Below are 26,951 nucleotides of genomic sequence, written 5' to 3' on the forward strand. Positions count from 1 at the left end.
GTGGGAGGAAGAGGAAAGGGGTTTGGGAGGGAAAGGGAGTCTAGGGTAGGGGATAGAGATAGGAAGAAGGGAGGCAGTGTGGGGGAGGGGAGTAGAATGGAAGGGCTGACGGAGGATGGAGGATTGGAGGGGAGTCGTCAAATGAGGGAAGCAACATTTTCCAAAGCTTGCCTAAGGCACCCAAATATCTCATCCCGGAGCCAAAAGCATTTCGGGAACCCTTTTGACTAGAATTTAGGGCTGCATGCAACAGTTCCTAGTTAAAAGATTTCCTGGGGTTTTCGTGGATGGGAAGAGAATGAGTTTAAGCTCCAGGCAGAATTCTCCCCGCCCCCAAACCAGAAGCACCTCACAAATTCCAACACTTCCCCCCCCAACGGGGCCTTGCCCCACATCTCCTCCAGACACTAACCTCCCCCAGATCCATGCCCGTCTCCAGAAGACTGCACACATTCACCCCCGCTTCCCTTCTCTTCCTCCCGAGCCGTTCCCCCTCCCCCCAGTTCCAGAGAACAAGCCGAGATTGCTCCCACCGGGCTCCACTCTAACCCCTGACAATGACCCTCGAGTGACCCCGCCCCCTAAGGACTCCCCGCTCCACAGATAACTCTCTCCCTCCCCCATCGCCCCCGACATTGATTGCTCCCCCCCCTCCCCGCCTCCGCCCGGGTCACACAGCCTTCGGTGACACGGATCGGTCTCTCTAAAGCATTTTTCCAACCCCGGAGCTCGCACGACCTACTGACCGCAAGACCCCAGCTCAGGCGGCCCGGGACTTGCGACCCCCTAAGACACCGCCCCCGACCCCGGCCCCCAGCCACTCCCCCACTGCCCGGGCCCGCACTCACCCGCCTCTCTCAGCCGGCGCAGCCGAACCTGCCGGCAGCGGGCACCTGACAGGGACCCAATCAAAGTGCGACTTCCCCTCCCCCGCGCCGCCAATCAGAGGCGGGCGCGCTCGGGGCCCAGCGTCAGGCTGCGTTGGCCGGTGCTCTCGGAGGAAGCGCGCCCTCTGGTGTTAGTCTAGGGGAGAATGCAGTTTAGCTCTTGTGCTGATCACTGCTCCCACTACTAAGATTGTCGAATCCTTTTCTTAGCACCAGCTAGCATCTTGTAACTCTTAACCCCAGGATTAAAGATAAAGACAGAGAGCCAGATTAAGAGAATGTGACTAGCAGACAATTTTTAAAGGAGGTCGGAGAAAGGAAAACCACAACAACAATATACGGAGCCGTGTGTCCCCTAAAGGGCAAAGGTCCACTGTTTTGCAACTGCTACTAATTGACTTTGAAATAGTGTACGTTGGATACGTGGATGCAGAATAAATGACTGACAATGTTTACAAACAAAATAAACCACAAGCAGGGACAGAGACAAGGAGAGCACCAGAGCCCGGAGAGCACCAGAATGAAGTAAAGAGAAATTGAACAAACCACACACACCACACACACAGAAGCGGAAACAATCACTTACTGAAGGACTGCTACATACTAAACACTCCTCCAGTCTCAGAGAATACAAAGACCAAAGTGAAACAGACCTTTGTTCCAGGGAATCATACACAGAAGCAAACATACCACAAAACAAACTCAAAGTATTTTTTTTTTTTTTTGGTGGAGAGAAAGTAGCAACCGAATTTAGCTTTGAAAGGAACCTAGGAATTCTAATAAGTGACAGTTGCAAAGTTATGGAGACAAGAAATGTTTTTCTGTGATGAACAGCCAGGAGCCCACTTTCGTTATAATAGAGAGAGAATGAAGATTTTAAAAGGGCTAAATGGTGAGGGATTTTAAAGAGTTCATATTGAATCCTAGAGATAATAAAAAGCCCCTGGAATTTATTTATTATTCAAGAGAGTGACAGAGGGCTTTGCTTTAAGAAAATCATTTTGACATTTGTATAGCTGTTTGAGGAAAGATTTAAGTCCAGGAAGACGAATTAGCTTATTGTTCAGTCTGATTTACTCTTCACACGCCATTTCGGGTTTTCTTGACAAAAATACTGGAGCGGTTTGCTATTTCCTTCTCCAGCTCACTTGACAGATGAGGAAATTGAAATAAATAGGGTTAAGTGACTTGCCCAGGGTCACACAGCTAGTATGAGACTGAGGCGCTTATTTGAACTCAGGGAAATGAGTCCCATACTCCGCGTTTTATCGATTATACCCTGGGCTGTTTCAAAAGTATAAGATAAGAGGTAAAAAGGGCCACAACTCAAGTGACCCCGTGAGTACAAAGAAGGGTATAGATACAAACTAGCTGATTGTTGAATGTCTAGTTTGGACACTTATCCCTCAGAAATTCCTCTGTTTCGAGGCTTGGTTTATTGTTTTGTTCATTATCTAGATATTTATGATTATCTGACCACTTAGTGTGTTTAATACAGACTGAATTTAAGAGAATGAGAGAATGTATTATTTCTGGCCTCCCTTTGCCTCAGTGTAGTTCTATAAACATTATTAGAGCTCAGTAGGTGTAGCCTTAGCTCAGAGAATGAAATCATCATCAGATTAGGAGTGTGGTGACTATAAATTAATAATAATAATAATAATATTTATTATTGACAAGAACTGCAAAATATGCAAAATGCTTTACATCTATTATCTTATTTGAGCCCTCACTACATCCTAGGTGGCAAGAGAGATCCTTGAAGGCAGATTGCACAAGACTTGATAGCTAATTCATAATTTAAAGTAAGGAAGAGCAACAAATAGAGGGTGATTCCAAGATTGTGAAACAGGATGACTAGAAAGATGGTGAGTATCTTGACCAAAAAAAAAAAAAAAAAAAAAAAAAAAAAGTTTGGAAGAGTGGTAGATTAAAGGGAAAGATAATGATTTCAGTTTTGGACATGCTGACTTTTATATATACCTAGGGGACATACAGATGTCCAATAAGCAGCTGGTGATTCAGGATTGGGGCTCAGAGAAGAAACCAGAACTGCATATAGAGAAATTTTCTCATACGGAGAAAATTAGTGCAACTTGAATACCAATGGAGGTAGAAAGATGTCTAGGTGGAAAGATTTGTAGAGAGAAAAACCCAAACTTTCCCCCTACTTCACTAATGCTGATCTGTACCAACCCATTTTCAATTGGATTTCTCCATAAGGCCATCACCTCACCTCCCCTTTTCTTGGTTTCTTCTCCTTTCTTCTGGGAAGTTGATTTCTTCCTCTATAAAGTGTTAGATCCCTGACACTTTTTACTGCACTGTTTTTATCAGACTCCACAATATGCTAACCTAAAGACCTAAAGAAAGATAGAAAGGACTCCACAACAACTTACCCTATACATATTCTAGGCATCTTTCCCTATGACCTCTTCATTGATCTAAATACCTTTCTGATTGCAAGTTGTGCCCTCATCCGGACAATTGTATCCCCTTGATCAGCAATTCTCCAAATGGGGTAATTATCCTAATTTGAGTAATTACCCAGGTAATCTAGGTAATTTCTCAGCTCCCCAGGCAAATTTCTATCCTCCCACACATGTAGTACTTTCTTCCAATCTTTACTTTCACCCCCTAATTCTCATAACTACCCATACTCTGACGTAAAACTCTCTTACTTCACTTGATTAACTTCTCCCTTCCTAAACCTGAGCAATTATATTCATTTCCAGTGAACTTTATCCCTGTCTCCTTTTATCTGAATTACAATCCCACAAGCACAAGTAATATACACCCTCTTCTGAGGAGTAACTTCATCCACATTTTAACAATTACTCCATCCCAGGAAAGATTCTTTAGATCTCCGAGCTGGAGAAAGAGTTTTATCTGGTGGTTTTAGAAGGTACCTCACTGAGAGGAAATCCCACCCTTGAGGAGAGGAAGACAATAGGATCCTGAAGAGAAAGTAAGTGGTAAGATCTCAGCACCAGGAAAGAAAGCTATTACAGAATGGGAACAACACTTTCTCAATTTATTCTCTCCCCAAAGATTTTCATATAGATTTGCAGAAATGTTATACTAGTAAGAAAAAGAATCACTAGACTGCTTTTCTTGCTAATCTACCCCACCCTTCCCTTTCCTCTACACTTCTGGTTTCTCTCTTTCCTGATACAACAGGCTAGGTTTGAAGGTCAAGACACACCTGGAGCCACACCTACAACTACTGGGACCAAGCCAGTTATTCATTCAATGTCACTCAGGGGAAGAAGGAGGAGAAAAGAGGGAGACAGTTGGAAGATGGTATATAGAAGGAGGACCAGATCCCCTGATGACCCCATGCCCTTATGCCTGAGGAGACCTTAAAAGCTGGATTAATTAGCATTAAAGATCCAAGAGAGGAAAGGATTATGTTGGGTTGAAATGCCCAGAGCTCTGTGCCTGCCAGTTCTATCCCCAAATACTCAATCTCATAACCACACCCCTACTCTTTACTCCACCCTTCATTCACTCCCCTCCAGCACAGAGACTGGGGAAAAGGAAAAGCCGAGAAAGGAAGAGAATTCCGGGCAAACCAACTTCTAACCAAGTCTGACGAGAAGCTGACCAGAAGCCGGGGACTTCAGCCACGTGATCAGGTCCAGGGTTGGGAAAAGGAAAAATGAGAGGCAGTAGTAGGGTGGAGGGAAAGATGGGCCGAGGAGTGGGGACAGGGAGATTAGGAAGACCGGGACATCAGCTTTGGACCATGGGGCAGGTGTCTGGATAAGTGGGGGTAGGAGCTGAATGCCCTTTCCGAGGTGAAGAAAGGTCCTTCTGAATTTCCCTAATTTTGTGAACGCAAGCCCAGGGCTGGTAGCCAAACACCTGAATCTTCTTCCTGTTTCTAAGGAAGGGGTGACCTTGAACAAGTGGATGCCTCGCCCGGTCTCCACTTGCTTCTTTCTGTCCCCTCTGTGTATTTCTGTGACTGTTTGTTTGTAGGAGTCTATGTCGACCTCAATCTTTAACCCTTTTCTTTTCCCTGTGGCGTCTGAGTGGATTCCCCCTTTTCTCTCTGTTTCTAAGGCGCCGCCTCTCCTTTGGAGGAGATGGTGGTAGGGCAGGTTCAGCAAAAAGGAAAGGTCGGCGTTGTCGGGCAATGTCACCCTTTCACACCCACGGTGTAGACTTCTCTGATTACAAATTTAACTGGGCGTTCCAGAGGCTGGCAGGTATCCGGGTGCCGCACCTCCCACGAGCGCTGTCCGCTGTTTGGTGCTGAAATTGAGAAGAGGGCCCCAGGATTCCTGTGGGCGTTCCTTAGACTGAGGGGCCCCTCCTTCCCTCTCAATTGCTTGCTCCTAGATGACACAACACTCCCCCCATACAGTGGGGGTAGGGTAGAAGGCGGGGCCTCCGTGAAACCCTCCCCTAGGGACTGCGGCTCCAGCCTCTCCACACCGCCCCCCCAACCCTTTCTATCCCGCATACCCCCCCTAGCTCACTGCGCTTCTCCACGCAGCTCGAGTGCCAGTCCCTGCTCTGGCTCCAATTTCCATCCGGTCTCCAACCACTTCGCCTTCTGCTCCAGCATCGGTTCTGGCCCAGCTCCGGCCCCCTTCCAGCTCCAGATCTAGCTTTCAGCCTCTGGTTCTCTTTGGGGCCCTGCTCCAGCTCTAACTCCCAGATCCAGTACCCGGCCCCCACGCCATGGCTAGTTCCTTCTCCCGATTACTCTCTGCCCGCACGGGACTCAGGCTTCTTGCTGTGGCCGGCGCAGGGTCTCTGACTGCTGGGTATCTGTTCCGCCCTGACCCACTACGAGCCGCCGGCGAGCGAAGGAGGCTGTACCCACCCAGGTATCAGTGCCTGAGGAATGGGGTGCCCAGGGCGGTGATGGGAAGAGGATGGAGATTGGGAACCAGGGTTCGAAAAGGGTCTATATTAACCTTGACACTAGAGCAGGGAGGCTGTCATTGGAGGGTCAGTGATGGGAATGCTATCTGTAGTGGGACACATTCTTGGAGACCTGTAACCAATTGCCCCGCCCCCATACTGGCCTTGAGATTTCTGGTCACTCTGGATCTGCTCAGGCGAGTTGGGGGCTGTCCGATCTTTTCCTGGCATTTATAATCCTTTTGCAAAGCATCCTCTATTCTCATTCAGATTCCTCTCTTCCCTGAGTCCTACTTTTGTATTCCTGGGAGAATGGTATTGAGTAGGTTTGGGAAAACTGAGCTATCTAGAGTGTGTTGCTGAGGGTTGTATATAACTAAGATAGGGAGAACAAGGCAGAAAAGATTCCTAAAGCAATTTCTACAGCATCCCCCTCTCTCTAATTCCTCCCTTCTCCACACTGCACACCTTCTCACTGGGGAGGACACACAAGAATCTGAGCTTCTAGGAAGATCCCAGTAAGGCTTTGTTTGGTTCCTGTCCCCTGTCTCCCTGATGGTCACTCCTGTACCCCTCCTCAGTGCCGAGTACCCTGACCTTCGAAAACATAATAACTGCATGGCCAGTCACCTGACTCCAGCTGTTTATGCCCGGCTCTGCGACAAGACCACACCCACAGGATGGACACTAGACCAGTGTATCCAGACTGGTGTGGACAATCCTGGTCACCCTTTCATCAAGACTGTGGGCATGGTAGCTGGAGATGAAGAGACCTATGAGGTGGGTGGACACCCCCAGCTTCTCCCAATGACCCTAACACCTATTCAGTGATTTCCTCCCCTTTGTCACAGTATTCTAGTTCCTTCTTTCCAGTGAAACCAAACCTTCCTCTTTGGTTCTGTATCCTCTTGTTCTCCAATTTTCTGTCTCATTGAAATCAATCTAACATTCAGTTCTTGGAGGAAAACAGGAAAATTTGTCTTACACTTCCCTCCATAACTCCTCCAGGTATTTGCTGAGCTCTTTGATCCAGTGATCCAAGAAAGACATAACGGCTATGATCCCCGAACAATGAAGCATACCACAGACTTGGATGCCAGCAAGGTGAACACTGAATACCCAAACTCAGATTGTAAGCCATTTAAATTGTGCCATTCCTGTCCCATGATCCCCCTGAATTATTGGTGTTCTATTCCCTTGACTTTCCTGATTTCTTGACCTCCATGATCTCATATGAGACTTTGGTGTCTAGATTCTCATACTGATGTGATGAAGGAAGCATCTTAAAGGAAAGAAAGTGCTGGAAGAACGAGATAATTCCTGTGGTAGAGTAATCATACTATTTAAAGGAGTATTTTGAAGGAATTTGTAAATTTGGGGAAATGTCTTATGGGGTATGTTATATGCATTTTATTTCCTTATGTGTATATAGGACAGAGCAGCGAGGATGCTTCTAATTCCTAGACTTTCTCTTTCCTACCCCTAGAAGTTCTCAGGTTCATCTACTACACCATGTTTTGGTGTCCTAAACTAATCTTCCAAATTCTCTAGATTCGGACTGGCCACTTTGATGAGAGGTACGTATTATCCTCAAGAGTCCGAACTGGCCGAAGCATCAGGGGACTCAGTCTACCCCCTGCTTGTACAAGGGCTGAGCGACGGGAGGTAGAACGAGTTGTAGTGGATGCACTGAGTGGTCTGCAGGGTGATCTGGCTGGACGATATTACCGACTCAGTGAGATGACTGAAGCTGAGCAACAGCAGCTTATTGATGTGAGGGGCCCTATGGAGCAGGGTGTGGGTGGGCTGAGAAACAAAGAGTTGGGAAAGGAAGAATGAGATGTGACAGGTAGGGCTGGGACAGACTCAGAGGCTAAAGTGATGGAGGACCAGCAAAGATGTTTATATCATGCCCTTTAACTCCCTCCAGGACCACTTCCTATTTGACAAGCCTGTATCTCCCTTGCTGACAGCAGCAGGAATGGCCCGAGATTGGCCAGATGCTCGAGGAATCTGGTAAGGAATGTGCATCTTACTTTCTTCAATCCTTTGCCCTTTGTTCTTAGATTTTTCCATGACCCTTCACTCAACCCTCACCCTATTCCTGCCTCCTGATCCTATACTTTCACTCCTTTAGGCACAACAATGAAAAAAGCTTCTTGATCTGGGTGAATGAGGAGGATCACACACGGGTCATCTCAATGGAAAAGGGTGGCAACATGAAAAGAGTGTTCGAGAGATTCTGCCGGGGGCTCAAGGAGGTTGGAGGAGAGTGGGCAGAGGAATTGGTGGGGAGGGGGCATATGGGAAACCAAAGACAAAGATATGAAGGGAAATATGTGGGAATCTTGGAAGGTCAGTGGTGGGAAGGAGTGATTGATCTGAATTAGAATGACAAAGCCTTGGTGGGAAGGAATGAATGAGAGAATGGGAAGAATTTGAGTCATGTCCCTAGTTTCAACCCAGAGAGAACCCCTAGTTCTATGCTGGGAAAGGATATTAGTGTTTGTGATTTTAGTAGAAAATACTCCATCTTCCCTGTTCTAATACAAGATAAGTTAACTTCTGGATCCTTTTGTTTTTCTTATGGTTCCATGTCTATGGCTTTAGCAAATGAATAGTGTGGTTGAGGTTCCAGCTGGCTAAGTGACCATTGTAATTATTATAAAGGTGCAAGAAAGTTTTCAAAGTTCTAGAGAAGGAAGAGTAACCAGTTCTATTTGGAACAGAGTTCCCATGCTAAGTTCTAACTTAAGTATCTCTCTGTTCTAAATTCTATGTGCATGTTTCCATGTATTTCCTTCTAGCTAAGAATTTCAGAAAGGAGAAAGGAACTCCTTGTATTATTCAGTTTCTAATTGAACAACTTACACAGGTTCTAAAAAAGTATGGGAGAACATTCCTAAGACAAAGGGACACCGTGTTTCCTTTGTTCTGAAGGTTTTTCTGTCTCTGGTTCTTCATAATCTTCATGTTAGTGGGTTAGGATCTCTGCCTTTCTGGTTCTAACTGAACAAAATAGTTCTATGACACTAAGTGAGGGGCTTCACCCATCCTACGTTCTAGTCCCTGAGGTATCTTTGTCTTTAAGGTTCTAGCTAAAGAAAGTATTCCTAGTTTTCTAAATAGAGATTACTGAATTCCTGTCATTCTGTTTAAAAGATTTCATGTACCCATAATTTTAGCTAAGGGAGTCTTGTGTGTCTCAGGTGGAACGTCTAATTCAAGAACGTGGCTGGGAATTCATGTGGAATGAACGTTTAGGTTACATCCTGACTTGTCCTTCTAATTTGGGAACTGGACTTCGAGCAGGCGTGCATGTCAAACTACCGCTGTTAAGCAAGGTAAAAGAGCTGAGGGAGGGGAAGAGTGAATTAATGTTGGGGTAGACACATGTAGGGGCCTAAGGGAAAGTGGGGGGGAGGTATAATGAGAAAAATCTGAGTAAGGGGAAGAACATTTAGACTCAGACCCCAAAAGACCTGCCTTCTCTCCTGACTCTATCTTCCCTGCTCTGTTTCCCTCCAGGACAGCAGATTCCCTAAGATCTTAGAGAACCTAAGACTACAAAAACGTGGAACTGGTGGGGTAGACACAGCAGCCACAGGCAGCACTTTTGACATTTCTAACTTGGATCGACTAGGAAAATCAGAGGTAAGAACCTGTAGGAAGGAATTTGGGTATCAAAGATTGGTGGAGCCATAGGAAAGATAGAATGACAAATCTAAACAAAATCCAAGAAGATGGTGCAATCTGAGATGAAATTGATGGTAAGGAAATTCACTGGGAATGAAATGTTGGGGGCTGGTTAATAGGAGGGAGGTAAAGAATAGGGAGTGTGGAAGACAAGATCTGGGTTTTTTCCTTAGTGCATGTTAAGAGAGTCAAAACCAGTCAATACCTTCCAGGTGGAGCTGGTACAACTTGTCATTGATGGGGTCAACTACCTGATTGACTGTGAGCGGCGGCTAGAGAGAGGACAGGACATTCGAGTGCCTGCACCCATTGTCAACATTAAGAATTAGCTTTCCAACCACCCATAGACCTTCCCAAGCTTTCAGCCAATTGCTCAGCCAATACCCTCTCTTGCCAACTCTGAATCTGACCCTTGATCCAGTAAAACCCACTTGTTATGCTCTAGTTGTCTGTAATTTCTGGTACCATATAGAGTCACTAGAAACTAATCCCAGAAAAAAGGGAAGAGGTCTGAAAGAGGGGGAAAGTTGGTGGAGGAGGACACAAGAGCTTGGGCATGAGGCCGTGCTAAACCTCCAGTAGATGGCAGATAGAAACATTTTTCTTTTATAGGCTGTAATATATTAAAAGTTACAAATATAAATACAACCAGGTACACTTCCATTCATACTTTACTATATGTGACCGTAGGCCCTTCTTCCATCAGTCTCCCTTCTTGGCTCCCCAGACCCTTAGCTTCAGGGTAAGCAGTCAAGTAGAAAGATAACCAGTGTTGGGATCCAGAAAGAAACTGTCTGTTCCTGGAAGTCCCAAGCTGTGTTACGCCCTGCAGATAGATGGGGGGGAAAAAAGGATTGATTTGTACTTCTAAGGGATCTACTTGGAATCTAGTTCCTCTGAGTATGAACTCCATCACCCCAAGTACTGCCTAGACTATGCAGGAAGGACATAGACCCATATCACAGGAGAATAGGGCTCAGATCCTGGGAGTCAAGAATGGATTATAGTGATGGGGAAATCAAGGTGTGAAAGTGGTCACTCACCCAGCTGTTGTAGGCTCTCTTTTCCCTCTTGCTGAGCCCAGATGACTGCTTGACGCTGCTCGGAGCTCAGCCAGACCATTTGCTCAGTTGTGATAGCCAGGGCCTGTGCACTGGTGAAGCCGGAGAGCTGCACAGGGTTGAATACCACCTGGGGGTGTTCAGTGAATGCATATCATTGACCCCCAATCCCAGCTCTCTCCAGGCCCCAATCCCACTGTTGGTACTCACAGCAAACTTGGCTGCTGGCATGATAGCAATGGCAAGCGGAGTGAGGCCCCGGATCTGTCCCCGAAGCAGTGCTGAAAGCACCAAGTCTGGGAGCCCGGCTGGAGAGTCAGTAGAAAGAAGACACTTAGGTTCTGCCATGGACGGGGCCCATTGAATCTCCATTTATAGACTCCCCCAAATCTTTCACCTAGACACCTCCCTCCATTTCTTCATCTTGAGAATGCCCTCATTCCCTTAAAAAGTTACCCTTCCCACTCATCAGCGAGCCTGTGCCCATTGCTTTTGCCCTCCCCTATCTCCAACTCATCCTGTCTTCCTACCTGCTACTGAGCCAACCTCAGTAAAGATCTCGGGCCCCCAATTACTGACTAGTCCAAAGCCTCCAGGCAACACAAGCAGGTGAGCCAGGGCCTCTAACTGTTCCTCAGAGCACTGGAGGGGCAGGGAGCCCAGGAAGAGAACGGCCTTGCTGTGGACAATTGAAACCAGGGGCATGGTTACAGAGCAGAGAAGAAGTCCTTTGGTGAGCAAGATCTAGCAACTGCACTGAGATTTTTTCTTTTTGCCCACGTTTTCCTAAGGACTCCTTTTTAAAGATCTTTATTAATGAACCCACCCTTCCCCTCATTGTTCACACCACAAAGGACCTGAACTCCCGATTGTTGATGTGTTGTATTTCATCTGGCCGAAGGCCACAGATTGCATGGCCAAGAGCAGTTAGGTGAATAAAATCCAGGTTTCTCACATGCCGCCCACTCTGACCCAAAAAGCTGGAGACGATGGCTTGGAGCTGGAGGGTACAGGATCCAAAGGGGAAGGTGTCATAGTCATAGAGTCAATGAATGGATCCTTAAAAATTTATCCAATTTTAAGAAGATAGATAGGTGCCCTAAGTCTCCAGGGTCAAGGTCTGGGGATACATGAGAAATTGATAGGAATATAAAAAGTAGTCAAAGGACACCCTGTTATACAGAGAACACATAATCACAGAGTTATGGAAACTATGGGGGAAATGAAAAGAGAAGAGTGGTTGGAAAACAGAGTCCCAAAGAAAAGATCTAAGAGTTTAGACACACCTACAGGTCTGGGATCCTTGAGTCCTTCTAAAATAGTCACCTGATTTTTGCTCCAGCCTTCCAACTGTCCCAAGGCTCCCAGCACTGCCCAGTCAACCATACTCAATTCCCGGAATTCACGATCTCCTAGCCCTATTAACAGCCGACCCAGCTGGAGGATCTGCTCAGGATGAAGTCCTTGAGGGGGACCCCACAACTAAGAGGAAGGGAGTTTAAGACTTAGGGTTCCTCTAGGGGAACATAGCAACCTCTATTCATTTTGTCTACCCGCTCAAGAACAGGTCTGTCTGGCCCCTTTTTTTCCTGTTTCTATCCCCCTTTCCCTTTTCATTCTCAAATATCTTTGTATTCACATTAATATTCCAATATTGATCATTCCCTTTGGCTTTTCTATATATCCCCAGCCCTCTGCTCGACCTCTTTAGCCTTGCCCATTGCTGCTTGTAATTCTTCAGACCCAAGACCAGGGTCTTTTGCAAACAACCCCAAGCAGTCTTCAAAGTCAGACAGCGTCATTTCTGCAATCTGTGCTGCTGACCAAGCTGCTGGGAATGTCCCTCGAACATCTGCACAGGTGGGCACAGGATCTGAGGGATAAAAGAGAGCCAGAGAGAGGCAATGCACAGCTAAAAACTTGGTCCAATGAGCTCCTCTGAAAGCAATAACCCCTATAATTTTTTATGATTGGAGAGGGATATCACAGTCTGCCATTTGAATGGTTGCCATGTCTGAATTAGAGACAATGATGTAGTAAAACAATGGGAAGTGGGAAGGTGGGGCAGAAGGCACTGAGGAGAGAGAGGGAAGCTGTGGTGGAAGGTTGAGCTAAGAAAATCCAGGGAGCAGTAGAAAGATTATAGTGAATCATGGAATCACAGGATGGTAAGAGCTGGAAATCTATTTATAAATAAAGCTTAAGTTCCCCCAAAATGAAGTTACTTGATCAAAGTCAAAAAGCAAGTTAATGGTTAGAATTAGAATTTGTCTCCACCCCCTCCATGCATTCTTTTATTGTACCACATTGGAAACCCAACAAATCAAGGGCTCTCACCTGGTTCATCTTCTGCTTCTGCCTGGACAACTCCAGTCACCAGGGCTGCTTTTCTGAGCCCCAGCTCTGGAACTCCACACAACTGGCCAGCCCGACTCTGCTCCCAGCTCTGCTGTCTCTCTAGGAGTCGTTCCAGGGTCTCAGGCCCCAAGGCTTCCTGGCCACAGAAATTAGAAGACATGGAAGCAGCCAAAATCAAATGACTCGGTTCTAACTTCCAAAGCCTTTGCCTTCTCTAGGACCATCCTCCCACATGCCTAATGCCTCTCTCTTTTTTTCTTCTCTTCCTCTATGATCCTTCAAACCCCACTGATGTTAGCCCCTACTTGTTAGTGGATGGGATTCCATGCCCTCCCCACTTGTTCCCCTTCCCCACCTCACCCTGGGCAGGAGGAGAATGGCCTGAGAGGATAAGGTCAACACCAGACGTCCAGCCTGCTCCACTTCATCTCGCCTCCAGAGTTCTGGCCGCCTGGGGGATTTGTGACAAGGTCAGTGCCAGTAATCTGGAGTGAGGCACTAGAGCAAGCTTGACTAAGGAAAGGGCAGACAAGGGGATTTAGCTCAAGAAAAAACAAAACAAAACAGGAACCTGAGGGAAGGAGAACTAGAGAAGATTAGGGATTAATTAACAAACAGTATTACAAGGGAGTATTTAGAAGTTGGGGGTACAGTTAGGGTTCAAGAATTCAGAGCAAGGAGATGGAATTCTGAACTTCTGAAGGTTCATACCCAAATGCAGACTCATGCAACAGCAAGCATCCCAACTCTGTGGCAAATGGTTCTCCCAGGCAGAAGTTCTGCAGCCGACTGAGGTGGGCCAGCAGAGTCTGTGGGAGGATTCGGCCTACGCTCTCTGTCCCCAGGGATCCAACCAGGGGGCCCAATGCCTCCAGCACCTCCCCTGAGAGTGGGATGTCCTGTGGAGCCTGAGGGAAATAGTAGGCCAGGGGCACTTTGACCTATGTCTCATAACATCATAATTACTGTCGGGTGTTCCAAAACCTCCGACTTCCCCAATCCTGTGAGTCTTCATTCTCCTCTGATTCTCAAGATACCTTTGAATAATAAGCCCAGCTAATAAAAGCTTGGTCTGAGAGACTGGGAGATGCTTCCTAAGATTCTTCTGGGTCTAAGGACAAAAGGAAGACTGTGGAGGGATAGAACCTGGGGACAAGTGAGGTTCAGAATTGGTGGGTAGGTCTAGGAAACAGTCTTGGGAGGCCCTGGAGTCTAATGTCTAAGGGGATCTGAAATCTGAAGGTTAAAATAAACTCAGGTAGTTCAGGGGACAACATCTTTTAAAATCGAGGAGGGGCAGGCCCTTACCAGGCTGCGTAATGCCCTCTCTGCCAGGGCTTCTCGACGGAGTGGGGGCAGTACTAGGAATTGTTCAGGATCACCTCGTACTAGCTCCAGTACCAAGAGAATAGAATCATTGGATAGTCTGTCAATCAGCTGGATTCTACAAAAGTTAAATAATAGGGGCAGCCTGGTAAATTAAGCTTTTAGAAAGTGACACCAGGTAACCCCATAGTCTTAAGACAGAGCAAAATGGCCCTGAATAGGCAGTGACATCAGATGGGCCACAACCACAGTGTGATACAAGCAGAATCTCTTATCCCTATTCCTGAACAGGAGATGAAATTAAACATCCTTGACTTTTTTCTCCAAGATTATACTTGGAGTGAGAAGAGAATGGAAGTAAGATGTTTTCAGGTCCTCCAAAAAATAAATGGTATAGAGACATCCCTCTAGTGCAATCCACTTAATGTTGGCCCCAAAAGACTGTGACATAATAGAATGTACCAATTAAGAAGACAATAATGGAATTTATAATTTTTATAACATTTGGAAATTTTCAGGGTACTTCTATGTATGCCATTATCTAATTTGATCTTCACAACAATATACTGAAGTAAGCAAGGCAGAAATTAATGTCTTCATTTTACAAATTACATGTCTGCAGCCCCAAAAAGTCCCAAGCACAAAGGGAAAAGTAAAGCTAGGAACCAGGCCTTTTGTTATTTTCCCATTCTACTAAGAAATTGGGTTGAGGGGAGGAAGGACACAGTCTCTCAGACAGAAAATGATATCATAGAATCCTTACATCTTTGCATGAAAATGACATTGGAAGTAGTCCTATTCCTTTGATGTAGAAATAATATCATCAAAGAGAAGCAAAGATGACAACTTTGTAATTGGGTCAGACAGTATAGTTATAATAGTGAGAATGAAGTCTCTGGAGAAGCTGAAGAAAAAGTTCAGGAATATGGCATTAGAATTTACTTTTTACCATTGTTTCATTCCTAAAAAAAAAAAAAAGGCCTGAAATTATCACTCACTTCTCCAAAATTTCTAGCAACACAATTCACATACATATTGCAGTAGAAGTGAAGCATGAAATTTAATATAATGTCAATGTATTTTTTTACTTCTTTAAGTTATGGGATGCACTTTGGGGTTGCCAACCAAATAGAAATAATAATTTTTTTTAAGAGGCTGGGGTTAAGTGACCACCTATTTGGTTGACCCAATTGGCCACCTAGCTGCCCCTTAGAAATAATAATTTTAACCAGAATTACCTACTGATCTAGAAATAATCTGAGTGACCCAATCCAATTCAATCCAACCAACCCAGTCCAACAGGTACTCATTAGACACTATGAAAGGCACTATGATATAAGGCAAGAAAGGACTATTTTTGACAGCATCTTCTAAGGACAAAACTCCAATCTTCCCCACACTAGGCTTTCTGGAAATTTGAACTATAACTTTTGACCTATGACATTGGATCCCAGTACCTACGGTAATTGGAAGAGCAGCTCCTGCTCCAGACCATTCAGGTCTGGTCCAAGGCCTCCTAGCTCCAACTCAGACATTTCCATTCTCCTCTGGAGTTCCTCCCAGATACAGGCCCTCTGTGGGAGTGCATAAGGGAATGTTTTCAGGAGCCCAAGTTGGATATGATACCAATGCTGCTCCCTCTTCCCCTCAGTCTCTGGTATCACTGTTTTTCCAATAATGCATTTTGTAAATTCTCTCACCAAGCTCCCTCGAACCCCACCAGGCAGCTGGTAGAGCAAGACCACCACTTTAAGGAAATCTGTCCTCCAGCTGAACTGCTGCAGCCACTCACAGGTCATGCCTCCTGCCAGAGTGCCCAGAGACCTGAAGGAAAAAAAACAACTTGAGAGGATCAATTAAGCCTGCCACCTGCCCACTCCCTCAAGCTTGCCACCTAGAATGCTGTCAAAATTGTGTGTGTGTGTGTGTGTGTGTGTGTGTGTGTGTGTGTGTGTGTGTGTAAATTGTATGTCCAGTATCTTTGCCAAGAGAACCCTAAACAGGGTCATGAAGAGTTGGATGTGATTAAAACAACTCAACAACATAAATGTATGTATATATGTTTGTAGGGAGGGTTCATCCCTATCAGTCTTAAATGATCTTGGCTTGAGCTCCTCAAGCCTACATAAATGTCTCTTTAGCACTGCAGGGGCCAGGGTAGAAATGTCATTTATTGCACAGGAGAATAGAAGAAAGGCTACCTCTCTGAGGCCAGAGGGAATAGAAAAGAAACTTCCTGCTTCTGACATGAGATACTCACTGCAAGTTTCTTAGTGTCAGGTTGGTGGTCATTGACAGCTTCTTCCAGAGAAACTGGGCCTGCAAAGGGAAGGAAGCAAAAGTGGCTGCTGCCAGGACACTGGCCAAAGATTCAAGTTACCCAGAGTTTATTTCATCTGCCTCCTTAAGGGCCAGAACAAAAGCTAGCTCCCACCTTCCCAAAATTTCTATGTCTCCCTAGTATTTTCTCTCCAGAGAAAGGCAAAAGAAGAAACAAAGAAGGGGTGGGGAGAGCCAGTATGGGAGGTATTATAAGTATCACGTTAGAGTGGGTGTTGAAGTGAAAGAGGAAAATGTCTAGCAGAAAGTGTTACCTGCTGTTCAGACCAGGGCAGCTCCCGATAGGGCCTGAAATTGGCCAGAAGAACAGGGGTGTCCAATTGTAGCAGCTTTAAGGGCAGCAAGGGAAGTAAGCACTCTGGCCAGATAAGAGAGCCTGGCTGGTGGGGTTGGGGCAGAATCGAGAGGGGTAATATTTAGCCTTTAGGAAAGAAAAAGGAACCATGGGAATTGGGGGAAAGGGAAGAGGAAGTAGAGCCACAGTATGGTCCATTTGGATGGGAGTAGCCTTTCAGGATTTCTCATTGTTGAGCCTTCCACTCCATTCTGTAGCTCACAATAGAGACTTTGAGATCCTTAGGTTCCAACACAACCAGGTGCTCAGACACATGAAGCAACTCATGAGACACTCCTGGACCAGCTCCAGGATTCTGGAACCCCTCCCAAGGGATGAATAAGATCTGTTGCAGGTTAGGGCAGGGAGAAGAACAGGTCTGACTTCTTAGGGACCATTGGAATAGGGCAAGTCTCCCAAGGCAGTACCACATAAATGAAACTGCCCTGAGATCTGTGGAGCTGGAGTGTTATAAGGAAACGTCAGACATACCTGGTCAGCAGGACACACAGTTGGATCTGCACCCATTGCTCCTTGAACTCCATCTTTCATCTGAATGAAAATTGCTGACACTGTTTTTGTATCTGCATCATTTTGGGGTGCATGTTCCCAAGAAGGATCAAGCCAGATGATCTGCTACCCTCCCAGTCACTGGGATTATTTCTCCTCACTTCCTCCTTCCACACAAGTACATACCCGAAAAGCCTGCAACAATGCTGCTTTCTGAGCTGATGAAAGCCTAGGCAGTGTGGGTGACAAGCAGGGACAAGCTGCAGCCAGGACCTCTGTGGGAATGACTCTGAGGGTGTGTGGGCTAAGCCCAGGCAGGAGAGGACTGAGAGCACAGAGTTCTTCCACTGTCAGCTGAGGAGAAACTAGGGCATGAGACTGAGGAAGAAGAGAAGCTGAAGGGCTATGTGGGGAAGAGGGTCAGTGAAGAGGGAGATATTTGGAGCTGTCACTTACATCTTCTTGTGGGAGGAGGCGTTCAAGCAGAAGGGTAGCCTGAAGTGAGGAAGGAGAAAAGGAATGAAGTCCCAGTCTCTAAAGGAAAGGCTCCTAATGTGATATATGTGAATTTGTTGAGTTTTTAAAAATATTTTAATAATTATATTTCAATATAATAAGGTTCCTTGGCAATCCTGTATATATTAAAATATTATTTTGAGAAGTCTATAGAGTTTTACCAGATTGGACCACGTCACACAAAAAGATTAAAAATCCCTCTCCTAAAACTTCCTGGTCCTATCCTGGAACTCATCCTATTCAGTGCTCATTATCTCTGCCAGAATGATTTATAGGCTAATCCAGGGAAGATTTCTCTGGAACAAAGAAGGCTTTTTAGGAGATCAGGGATGTTCTTACCTGGCCAAGTGTGAGGTCAGTTCTTTGCAAAGCAGGAAGAATGGTTCTGAGTTGGAGCTCTGACAGCTCCTCCAGGAAATTGAGTCCGAGTTGAGAGAAGAGGGGGCCCCAAGCTTGCAACTCCTGGGGACTCAATTCTGCCCCCCCAGTTGAACGAAGCACCCGCAGCAGCTCATGTGCCACCTGCAAAACATAAAGATTGTAAGCAGAAAATGGGAGACCAGTCTCTTAATTTCACCTTCAATTATTCGGGGTTTTTAGGACCTGGCCTAGAACCAAAATATGGAGAAGTTAAGGAGACGGAGGAATAGGAAGGACAAGAATGGTGTGGGCCAAAATGGGATGAAATGATGCTGGAAGTATCTGAGACCAGAGGGAGATACGGCTAGTAAAAGGTAGAAGAGTAGCAGGGGGTAGTACACGAGGCTAAGGGAGCCCTGGAGCTAGAGTTTTTCTGTTATGGAGCTCACCCGTCCTTCCGGGCTAAGGGTTCCATTGGCTACACATTCTAGCAGTCCTTGCTCTACTGATCCCATGGGGTCACTCAAGGGTACAAGACTCTGAAGTTCCTCAGTACTTAGGAAGCAGGCAAGGGACCCTAGCCTGAAAAAAATCAGAGACCCAGTTTCTGTATGGGTCCAAACATAGCCATGAAGGGAAGAATCTTATAGATACTTAAGCAGACTCTATGTTGGCATTATAGGCCCTAGAACAGAACATGCAGCTACTCTGTGGTACTAAACCTAACTTTGTAAGGATATCATTTGAAATTTATATTACTCGAGAGCACTATGTTCTCCTTTCTTCCTCCCCAGAGTCCTACAATTTCATTTTAGCCTTTTCTTGTTCCACTGTTTTTCCTTTTATGGAAATTAAATCTTTTTTAGAAACATAACATTAAGCATCAGAACAAACAACTAAACTTGTTTAGTATTATTTACGTTTAAATCAATTTCAGCATCTAAAATATCATAACATCTTTTTGTTCTCTTATTTTAAGTCCCCATAAGATTCTTGATTCATTCATTCTCATTCATTTTTCCTCTTATGATTTCAGAGTTTTTTCTTTATTTTTCATTATTTCATAAAGTTCTTTCTAGATTTTTAAATTTCCTTATACTTGTCAATCTTCATGAATTATGATAGTTCATCATAATATATATCACATTTTATCAAACTATTGTTGTAATGTTACTTTCAGTTTATGTGTGTGTGTGTGTGTGTGTGTGTGTGTGTGTGTGTGTTTTTAAAATTTTCATGTAATTCTGTTCAAAAATCTTTGAACAATTTTTCCTATTTGTTTTTGGATGACACGTTCAGGGAATATTCCTAATAGTTGAATTGTTAGGTTGAAGGTTCTTATTATTTGTAGATCTTTTATTGTCTTTCACCAGATTATTCTTCAAAATTTGAAATTCTAGTTGGTTCTGTCCATTTCTAGCTCTGCTTACAGGGCCCTTTCCCCTTAATTCCACAGTCACTCACCTTCGCACCTGTTCTTCCCCATCTGGGACACTCTGATTCACCAAACTGCGTAGTACATGCCGGGCCTGTCCTGGTCCCAGCCCTGCTGCTGGCCAACTGTCCTCCAGAGCCTGGATCTAAAATGAAGAAGTTTGAGCCATTGTTTGGTCAAGTGGGTCCTGTTGGAAATTATTCTGGTGGTAACAATTGGGCCCCGTTTTCTCCCAACATATTGCCAGAAAGCCCTCTTTCAACCTAAAAGTCATTAGTCTCCGGGAGGAAGAGAGAAAGGAAAGAGAGAACAGAAACCCAAATAATACTGATCACTAATTCCCATCTCATTCAACAGAGGCAGGGCAGAGACAGAAATCAGCCAAAGTCTTGATCAAGGTCAAGAGAAGAAGCCTTTTCTCACTTGTAGGAAGAACAGTTAGTACCTGGTGGGGACTGAGTTGCAGGAAGTGTTCCAAGGGGAGGTGGGGCAGTAAGGGTTAAAGCGGCCCACAGCAGCTCCTGAGACCAGGCAGGCACTTCCCCAAATAGTTCAGGGGCTACCAGCAGCTGGGCCAGGGCTTCCTTTTGCTCAGGTTTCATGGCTGGACTCCGATCACGGATGGCAGCCAGCCTTGAGAGGGGAGATGAGTATCACCCCCTAGCCCTGTTCCAGACCCCCAGTTTTGACATCAGTATTCAACTGACTAAGGTCATTCAGGGTTTATCTTGCCACCTTGGCAGTGTGGTATGGTGATAACTATGCTGGGTGAGGAGACAGAAGACCTGTGTCAAAATTTTGTTTTTACTATTCGCTGTGTGACCATGGGCAAAATACTACCTCTCTAGATTTGTAAAATGAAGGGGTTGGATTTTGAGGTCTTTTCCAGCTCTAAATCTGTAATCCTATGAATGAAAGATAGGCTGAAACCCCAGAATTGGTAGGAAGCAAATAGGGAAGTGGGTAAGACCACGGTGAGAAGCAGGGGTAGAAGGATGAATTTGAAGTGGGCCATGATGAGATAGGATTAGGTCCGGGCCAAGGGTAATGGTGGGGAAGAGGAAGGGGCCGGGGAAGGGGACAGCTCATGGCAAAAGCAAGTATCTCACACGCTCTCATTGGCCAACAGGGAGGGTGGGAATCGAAGCAGATCATTTACAGCCAGGAAGGGAATGAGTGGTGACAGATCAATAAAGAGCTGAGGCGTGAGTCGGGGGAATCGCTGGAGCAAGAGAGCGGTCAGTCGGCCAGGGCCCGCTCCTCTGATGGGGGCACCTAACAGAAGCACAATAATGATCAGTGACCTCAGCCTGACTGTGCTCTATTCAGTAACACCCGCTTTATTTATATTTCCTCATCTTCCCATTAATTAAGGTTCTACCCAAACCATCCATGAATCTCCCTGTTCATGAATCCCTGACCCAAAGCATCCCTTGCTTCTATTCCCTGCTGTGTCTCATTCTGGATCCGTGACCCCCCTTAGCTTCCCACCTTCAACTGTGCCCATGAGTGATGGATGAGGGCCAAGAAACCCTGGGCTGCCTCGCTCTCTGCTGATAACACTAGCTGCTGGAGATTCTCTGGGGGCATGCGCAGGTACTCCTGGGGGAGGGCAGAGGGAGAAGGGAAGGGAAGAAAAATGGATGGTAAACTGTAGTGAGCAAACGCCCAGAGCTTCCACTGGGACTGAGGGCCTACTGACTTGTGAACCCCACAGGCTCCCATCCCTGCTCTGCCTCTCCTGGATCATTACCTGAACAAGGATCTGTAAGACCCAAGCACTCTTCTCCCTCTGCAGCAGCTCCCACAGTAAAGGCTGCCAGTGGGAAAAAGAACACGTCAGGGAGAGGCAATTTTTCCCACCTAGGCATCCCATAGATTCCCCAGGTGTCCCATCACTTTGGAATGGCCTTAATGTACTACTTGACGTTACTATTTATAATTGTAAATGTGGGTTGTCTCCTCAATTACTCTGAATTATAAGGTAAGGTCCTTTTGGGTAGGAACCCCTGTTTATTTCTGAATTCCCTTGACCAATGAGCATAATTGGCTAAATGAAGTTGACACAATAAATATTTGTAATTTAATTGATTACTGCCAACCAGAGCACCTCTGCTTGCTGCCACCTGGGGTTCAGTAAGTAGGACTGACATAAATGACAATTTTTTTTTTTAACAGAATGACTTTTTGAGATGATGCCTTCATTTTTCTACCTAAGAAAACTGGGGTAAATAAAGTGCTATGCTCCAGGTCAGAAAAATAGTTATTGACAGAATTGGGCCTAGAACAAACTTGGCTAATTCTACCCATTCTACCTTGAGGTTGGATTTATTCCTCCATTGATTTAATGACATGTTAAAGGTCCAGAATGTGAAAAGCAAGGCACTAGACTCTGTAAGTCATATGATAAATAAGATATGATTCCCATCCTAAGCAGTCTAAAAAGTTTAGTCTAGTAAGAGAGATAAAAAAGTGTGTATATATATGTATGTATATAAATATATAGTTATAGTTATGATACAATACTGTATGACAAGATAAATAGAGAAGAAAGACATAAATATAGTGCTATGAAAGTTTACAGATCAGGTTTGTTGTGTCTGGTGACTATAAGGAAGACTTCATTTAAAAATGGCATTTAAGGTACCATTTCATACTACTTGGACATCCAGAAGCCATTTAGGAGAATAAATGAATCTATGATTTTACTGAAATAAGGAGCTTCCTAGTGAGGAAATTCCCCTTGCCAATGGAAGCACGTACCTTCTCCATAAATTATAGTCTTAGAAGAATTACCTAGAATACTAAGAGGGAATGTTGTGTGTGTGAGAAGATGAGAATTGCCTACAATGAGTAAATGTTTTGCCCAGTCACACAGCCAGGATATATCCAGATTTTCCTGATTCAAAAATCAGAAACCATTAGACTTTTAAGTGATATTCCCACCTCAAACACTCCACTGACCTGTTAGCCCCCAATTACCTCCTCTGCCAGTCCCAAAGATCAAACCCATCTCTCCACCCTGCCTTATGGAAGAAGACTAGTGTAAGGGGGGTAGTGTCAGTAGCAAAGAGAAATCCCTTTCGGGCCTGCTCCGCTGACAAGCCAGGGCACTCACACTGTAGCAGGCCAGTAGTTCCTGCTTGCCAGGGTACTGGACAGCATCATCAGGGGGGCCGGGACCAGGTGGGCTCAGCCTCTGCTCCTGCTTCAGGTATTCACCTACTGACCGCAGCATGCTACTCCGGCCCCAGGGGTTGAAGGAGTCCCAAAAGGAGCAGTTGTCAGGGAGACTGGAGAGTAGCAGAGCCTGGCCCAGCAGTCTCTGGGCCTCTATCCCCCCAGCCCCTGGGCCCAGAAGGAAGGCCAGGAGACGGAGAAAATAGTGTAGGCGGGAAGGGTAGGAGAGGGCAGGCACCGCGGCCTGACACCGGGGAAGCTGGGACAGCATGCCCAGCAGGAAGGGACCCGGAGTCAGGCAGAGGGGGGAGGGCCCCAGAGGAGGCAATGGGGGCAGCAGGGGGCCCAGCAGCCCCTCCAGGAAGCAGGTGTCGTTACCTTCCACGGCTAATTCTGCACTGCCCCTCCAGCCAGGGCCAGAAGGACACGAGGGAGTCATAGAGAGTGTCGTTGACACATACCATCTCCAGGAAGCTGCCCCCGTTGGGGCAGCGCTCCCCACAGGGCCCGACGTGGCAGGGGGGGAAGGCCTCTGCGTCGGGGGTCGGACCCTGGCACACGTGCCGCACCCAGGCCTGGTTCTGCGGGGGGACTGCCTCTAGGCCCTCCTCCACACACATCCGCTCCACCCACAGCGTCTGATTCTCCAGGAAACAACCCCAGAAGAGCTCTGGTGTGAGGGGAATGGGAGGCAGGCCTTCTGGGCAGTTGGTGGGGGGAGGGAGGAGGCCGGCACAGAGCCGCCTCACCAGGCCTCGGTTGGGCCTGGGCAGGGAGCTCAGGGAGAAATTACTGCAGATGACATCCAGGAACTGTTCCGGGTACTGATCGTGGCAGGCCTGCAACCAAAACTGGGCGCTCACCTCCAGGGAGGTCACGTACCACGCCGCCGTCTCGCAGGTCACCGCCATGCTGGAGGGGGGCCTGGGCGTGGAGGGCTTGGAGTCCTGGCAGTACAGGTGGATGGAGAAATTGGAGATGCTGAAGGGCAAGTCAGAGTCCGACTCGTTGTAGCAGATGGTGTCCATGGAGAAGGCTCGGGGCCGCGCGGGGATGGCTTCGGGCTGCGCGCTGGGAGGCCCCTGGGCAGGGGCACCCCGGTGCTCAGGCAGTGCAGGAGGGCAGGGGGCGGGGGAGGCATCCCAGACAGGAACCCCAGGGCCTGGGCATCCCAGGACACGTTGTGTAGCACACCCCTAGGTGCAGAGGGAGGGTGTAAGAAAGGGGGGGGAGGTCAGTCTTTTACCCTCAGGGCTTTTCTGACCCTACCTTGGGATGCTGGGGCTGTGGGGCACCTGGCCTTGGGCTAAGTCCTCTGGAAATCTAGGTATTACCGAGATTGGTCCACAGGAGGTGGGCTGGTGGGGATGCACTCAGGACTTAAACAAAAAAATCACACCCCAATCTGAAAGTCCTTCCTGCCTAGGACCTCAATCCAGTTCTGGATCTGCCCAGGGAAAGGTTCATGGGAAGCAACAGGGGGAGGGGAAATCAGCTTACCCCGTCCCTCTTTTGCCCATGGCCATCTACATTAATGCCCTCCAGGCCTGCCTCCCTCAGCTTGCACCCCTCAGCTAGGCAGCCTGGCTCAATGTCTCTCAGATCTGGTCTTTGGTTACTCACCACAGGAGCAGCTGTCTCAAGTTCCCTAGAAGGGAGAAAGAAAGGGAGCTGATAGCCCCACGGCCCAGCCCCCTCCTTCCCTCTGCTGCAGCTGCTTACCACAGGCTCCCTTACCTCCCATGCACTGCCCGCTGGCATCGAGTTCCGGCTGCCCCAGCGTGGCAGAAAACCTCCTCCTTCAGGGAGTGAGTGACCCGCAGCAGCCCTCCCTGGAAGGCAGCGTAGAGGGGAGCCCCGACTGTGCGTAGGAGGCCCACCCAGAGGGGTCCTTCAGCGCCTGGTTCTTCAGGGGGGGGGATCAGGCCCAGGAGGCCCTGCAAAAGGCGAGGGGGGCGGCTCCCCCCAGCCAGGGTCTGTCACATTGGCGTCAGCCACAGGAATCATCTGCAGCAATGCCTGCCAACGGGTGCCCTCCAGCAACAGTAGAAGTGAAGGTAACCAGTCAGCGGCCAGATCGCAGTCGGGGGGTCCGTCTCGGGTACAGGGGGGCCGGGGAGGCACTGTGGACTCCTCAGGAAGCAGGACATTGAGCAGCACCTCTGCCAGCCCACTTAGGGTGCCTGCCTGGTGCCCCAGGAAGTCCCGAGGTGTCTGCTCATGACCTAGAAGTGCCAGGATATCCCCTAGTAGCTTGATCAAGGGCTCCCAATCCCGGCTGCCCCTCAAAGTCACCAGGAAATCATGAAGCCGTAGTGCAGGGGGTCTTTAGGGTTGGGGGTTCCTCTCCCCCCATATCTCTAGCCTCTAAGTCTTCCAGGGTAGAAGAAATGTTTTCTAGAAAGGCAGAGAACTGTGAACGACTGAAGAAGCTTGGTGGGACCATATCCAGGGCCCCTAAAAAATGACCCCAGGAGAGAAATTACAGAGTCGGGGTCCTGGGACTCCACAGGGGCCAGGATCACTGTGGAGGAAGAAGTCAAGGGTCACTGTGGCAGAAATGACTAAAGCCCGCCTTGGGTCCAGCTCCGAGGTCCCTATTCTCTCTGCTCAGAAAGGTAAGGAGTGGCAAAGGTGGGGAAGGTATATTCTATCACTGTCCCATGGTCAGGGCTGGCGACTCCTGAGCCTTCATGTTCTCCGGTTGATTCCTTAGCCCGGATCTATCTGTTCCTCTCCCCTTTCACCTTCAACCCTTCAATTCAATTCCACAAACACGTATTAAGTTCCAGCTGTAGTCCCTCCCCAGCACTTTCCCCATCCGCTCCCTACCTTTTCCTCTAGCCCCTCCCTCACCTGCATGGGGAAGGAGCAGCAGCAGCAACAGGAACAGCAAGGGCCAGAGGCTCAGAGCCATGATTCAGGGTGAGCCTCTAGGTGTTAGGAGGTAAGCACCGGGGCAGGTGCTTTTCCTAAGGGGAGCTGAATGGGGGCAGAACACAGTAGCCATGGACTCCAGCTATCAACACCACTCAGACCTGCAGGAAACAAGATCTGTAACCTAACAGATGGGTAACCTACATGGTGTCGTCACCTGAGCCTCTGATCATCCGATCCTGTGGTCATGAGGAAAGGTGGGAAAGCGGAAGGCAGGTGGAGTGATGGGGAAGGCCAGGGGACCCGAGAGAGGGCCTAGAGAGAAAACCGGAGGGAGAGGGTCAGAGAGGTAGAAGGTGAGCACAGGAGACAGGGAGGGAGCCTTGAGGGAGAGGGGATGGGCTGCAAGAACCAGAGGGAGAGCTCAAGGAGAAAGGAAGGATGAGGAAGAGAGAAGCTTGGAGATTTTAGGGAAAGAAAGGAACTGAGTGGAAGGTACGAAGGAGCCACAGGAGAGTGGAGATACAAGTGGAGGTAAGGGAAATAGCATTATGGAAGAAAGAAATGTGCATCCAGAGAATATTAACACAAAGTCTCCTAATCAATCAATCAATAAGCTTTTATTAAGTGCCTGCCTTGTGTCTGGCACTATACTAAACAATGGGGATACAAAAAGGGGCAAAAGACAGCCCCCGACTTCAAGGAACTTGTGATCTAATGGGGAGACAATATATAAACAAATATCTATATACAGGATAAATAGAAATAGAGAATGGGGTATACTAGGAAGTTAGAAACAACATGACCAAGTACTGACCAAGAAATGTGCAGGGAATTACAGGGAAATGTGGGAGGCCACCCTTCCATCTCTCTGTGCTCACAGCCGGGATTAGAAGTAGATAAGGCAGGCAATGACATAGGATCCAACAAGGGGAGGGGAGGGGAGGGACCTAGGAAAGGGAGGTAGATTAGTACTTGGTAGGCGTTTTAAAATCTTAAGTTGATTGCTCAAAGGGATATTTCTTAAAATGACTACAAACTGAAGATTCACTGCTCCCAGAACTCTGAACTCATATTTCTAGAAGCTGCTTTCAGGGAATGATTCTAGCACAGTCTTTTTTCCCATATGTTACAGGGCTGACACAAATTAATGTGAGAAAATGCAGGAGTTAGAAATGCCATAGTTAAATATG

At 47.0% G+C, this 26,951-nt stretch overlaps 3 protein-coding genes and 1 long non-coding RNA gene across 8 annotated transcripts in view; 2 read left to right on the plus strand and 2 right to left on the minus strand.

Annotated features, from left to right (window-relative positions):
• The window catches only part of PPIP5K1 (diphosphoinositol pentakisphosphate kinase 1), a 44,039-nt gene extending 43,114 nt beyond the window's left edge, over positions 1–925 (minus strand). For 4 of the 5 annotated variants that reach the window (XM_074289454.1, XM_074289451.1, XM_074289452.1 and 1 more), the window contains exon 1: positions 849–925. The gene's annotated coding sequence lies outside the window, so the exon portion shown is untranslated. Of the gene's footprint in view, positions 1–746; positions 768–848 lie in introns of those variants that run through there. The other variant, XM_074289450.1, reaches the window with a different exon arrangement.
• A 3,302-nt stretch (positions 926–4,227) lies between these two features.
• CKMT1A (creatine kinase, mitochondrial 1A) lies at positions 4,228–9,905 on the plus strand. Its single transcript, XM_074289456.1, has 10 exons — positions 4,228–4,525; positions 5,392–5,728; positions 6,347–6,545; positions 6,774–6,869; positions 7,317–7,538; positions 7,696–7,781; positions 7,903–8,026; positions 8,975–9,109; positions 9,294–9,419; positions 9,674–9,905. The coding sequence occupies exons 2-10, from the start codon at positions 5,580–5,582 to the stop codon at positions 9,788–9,790; spliced, it is 1,254 nt and encodes a 417-aa protein (XP_074145557.1). The 5' UTR covers positions 4,228–4,525; positions 5,392–5,579; the 3' UTR covers positions 9,791–9,905.
• A 209-nt stretch (positions 9,906–10,114) lies between these two features.
• STRC (stereocilin) lies at positions 10,115–25,537 on the minus strand. The gene is given in 35 exon segments (XM_074289457.1): positions 10,115–10,287; positions 10,505–10,652; positions 10,733–10,830; positions 11,053–11,201; positions 11,380–11,522; positions 11,849–12,004; positions 12,226–12,395; positions 12,860–13,016; positions 13,241–13,331; positions 13,592–13,788; positions 14,189–14,324; positions 15,668–15,780; positions 15,907–16,030; positions 16,467–16,525; positions 16,801–16,926; positions 17,373–17,432; positions 17,577–17,744; positions 17,847–17,885; positions 18,246–18,428; positions 18,716–18,848; positions 19,731–19,846; positions 20,147–20,200; positions 20,202–20,334; positions 20,811–20,952; positions 20,955–20,976; positions 21,193–21,303; positions 21,455–21,517; positions 22,820–23,260; positions 23,262–23,954; positions 23,957–24,077; positions 24,505–24,529; positions 24,619–24,667; positions 24,669–24,854; positions 24,856–25,215; positions 25,217–25,537. Coding segments are annotated over 35 exon segments (5,166 nt in total). The 5' UTR covers positions 25,328–25,537; the 3' UTR covers positions 10,115–10,198.
• LOC141556018 (uncharacterized) lies at positions 20,317–21,790 on the plus strand. The gene is made up of 2 exons (XR_012486408.1): positions 20,317–21,297; positions 21,419–21,790. It is a non-coding gene; the product is annotated as an uncharacterized LOC141556018 (long non-coding RNA).
• Positions 25,538–26,951: the final 1,414 nt, after the last annotated feature.

This window comes from Sminthopsis crassicaudata, chromosome 2 (genome assembly GCF_048593235.1).
Source record: "Sminthopsis crassicaudata isolate SCR6 chromosome 2, ASM4859323v1, whole genome shotgun sequence".
NCBI lineage: Eukaryota > Metazoa > Chordata > Mammalia > Dasyuromorphia > Dasyuridae > Sminthopsis > Sminthopsis crassicaudata.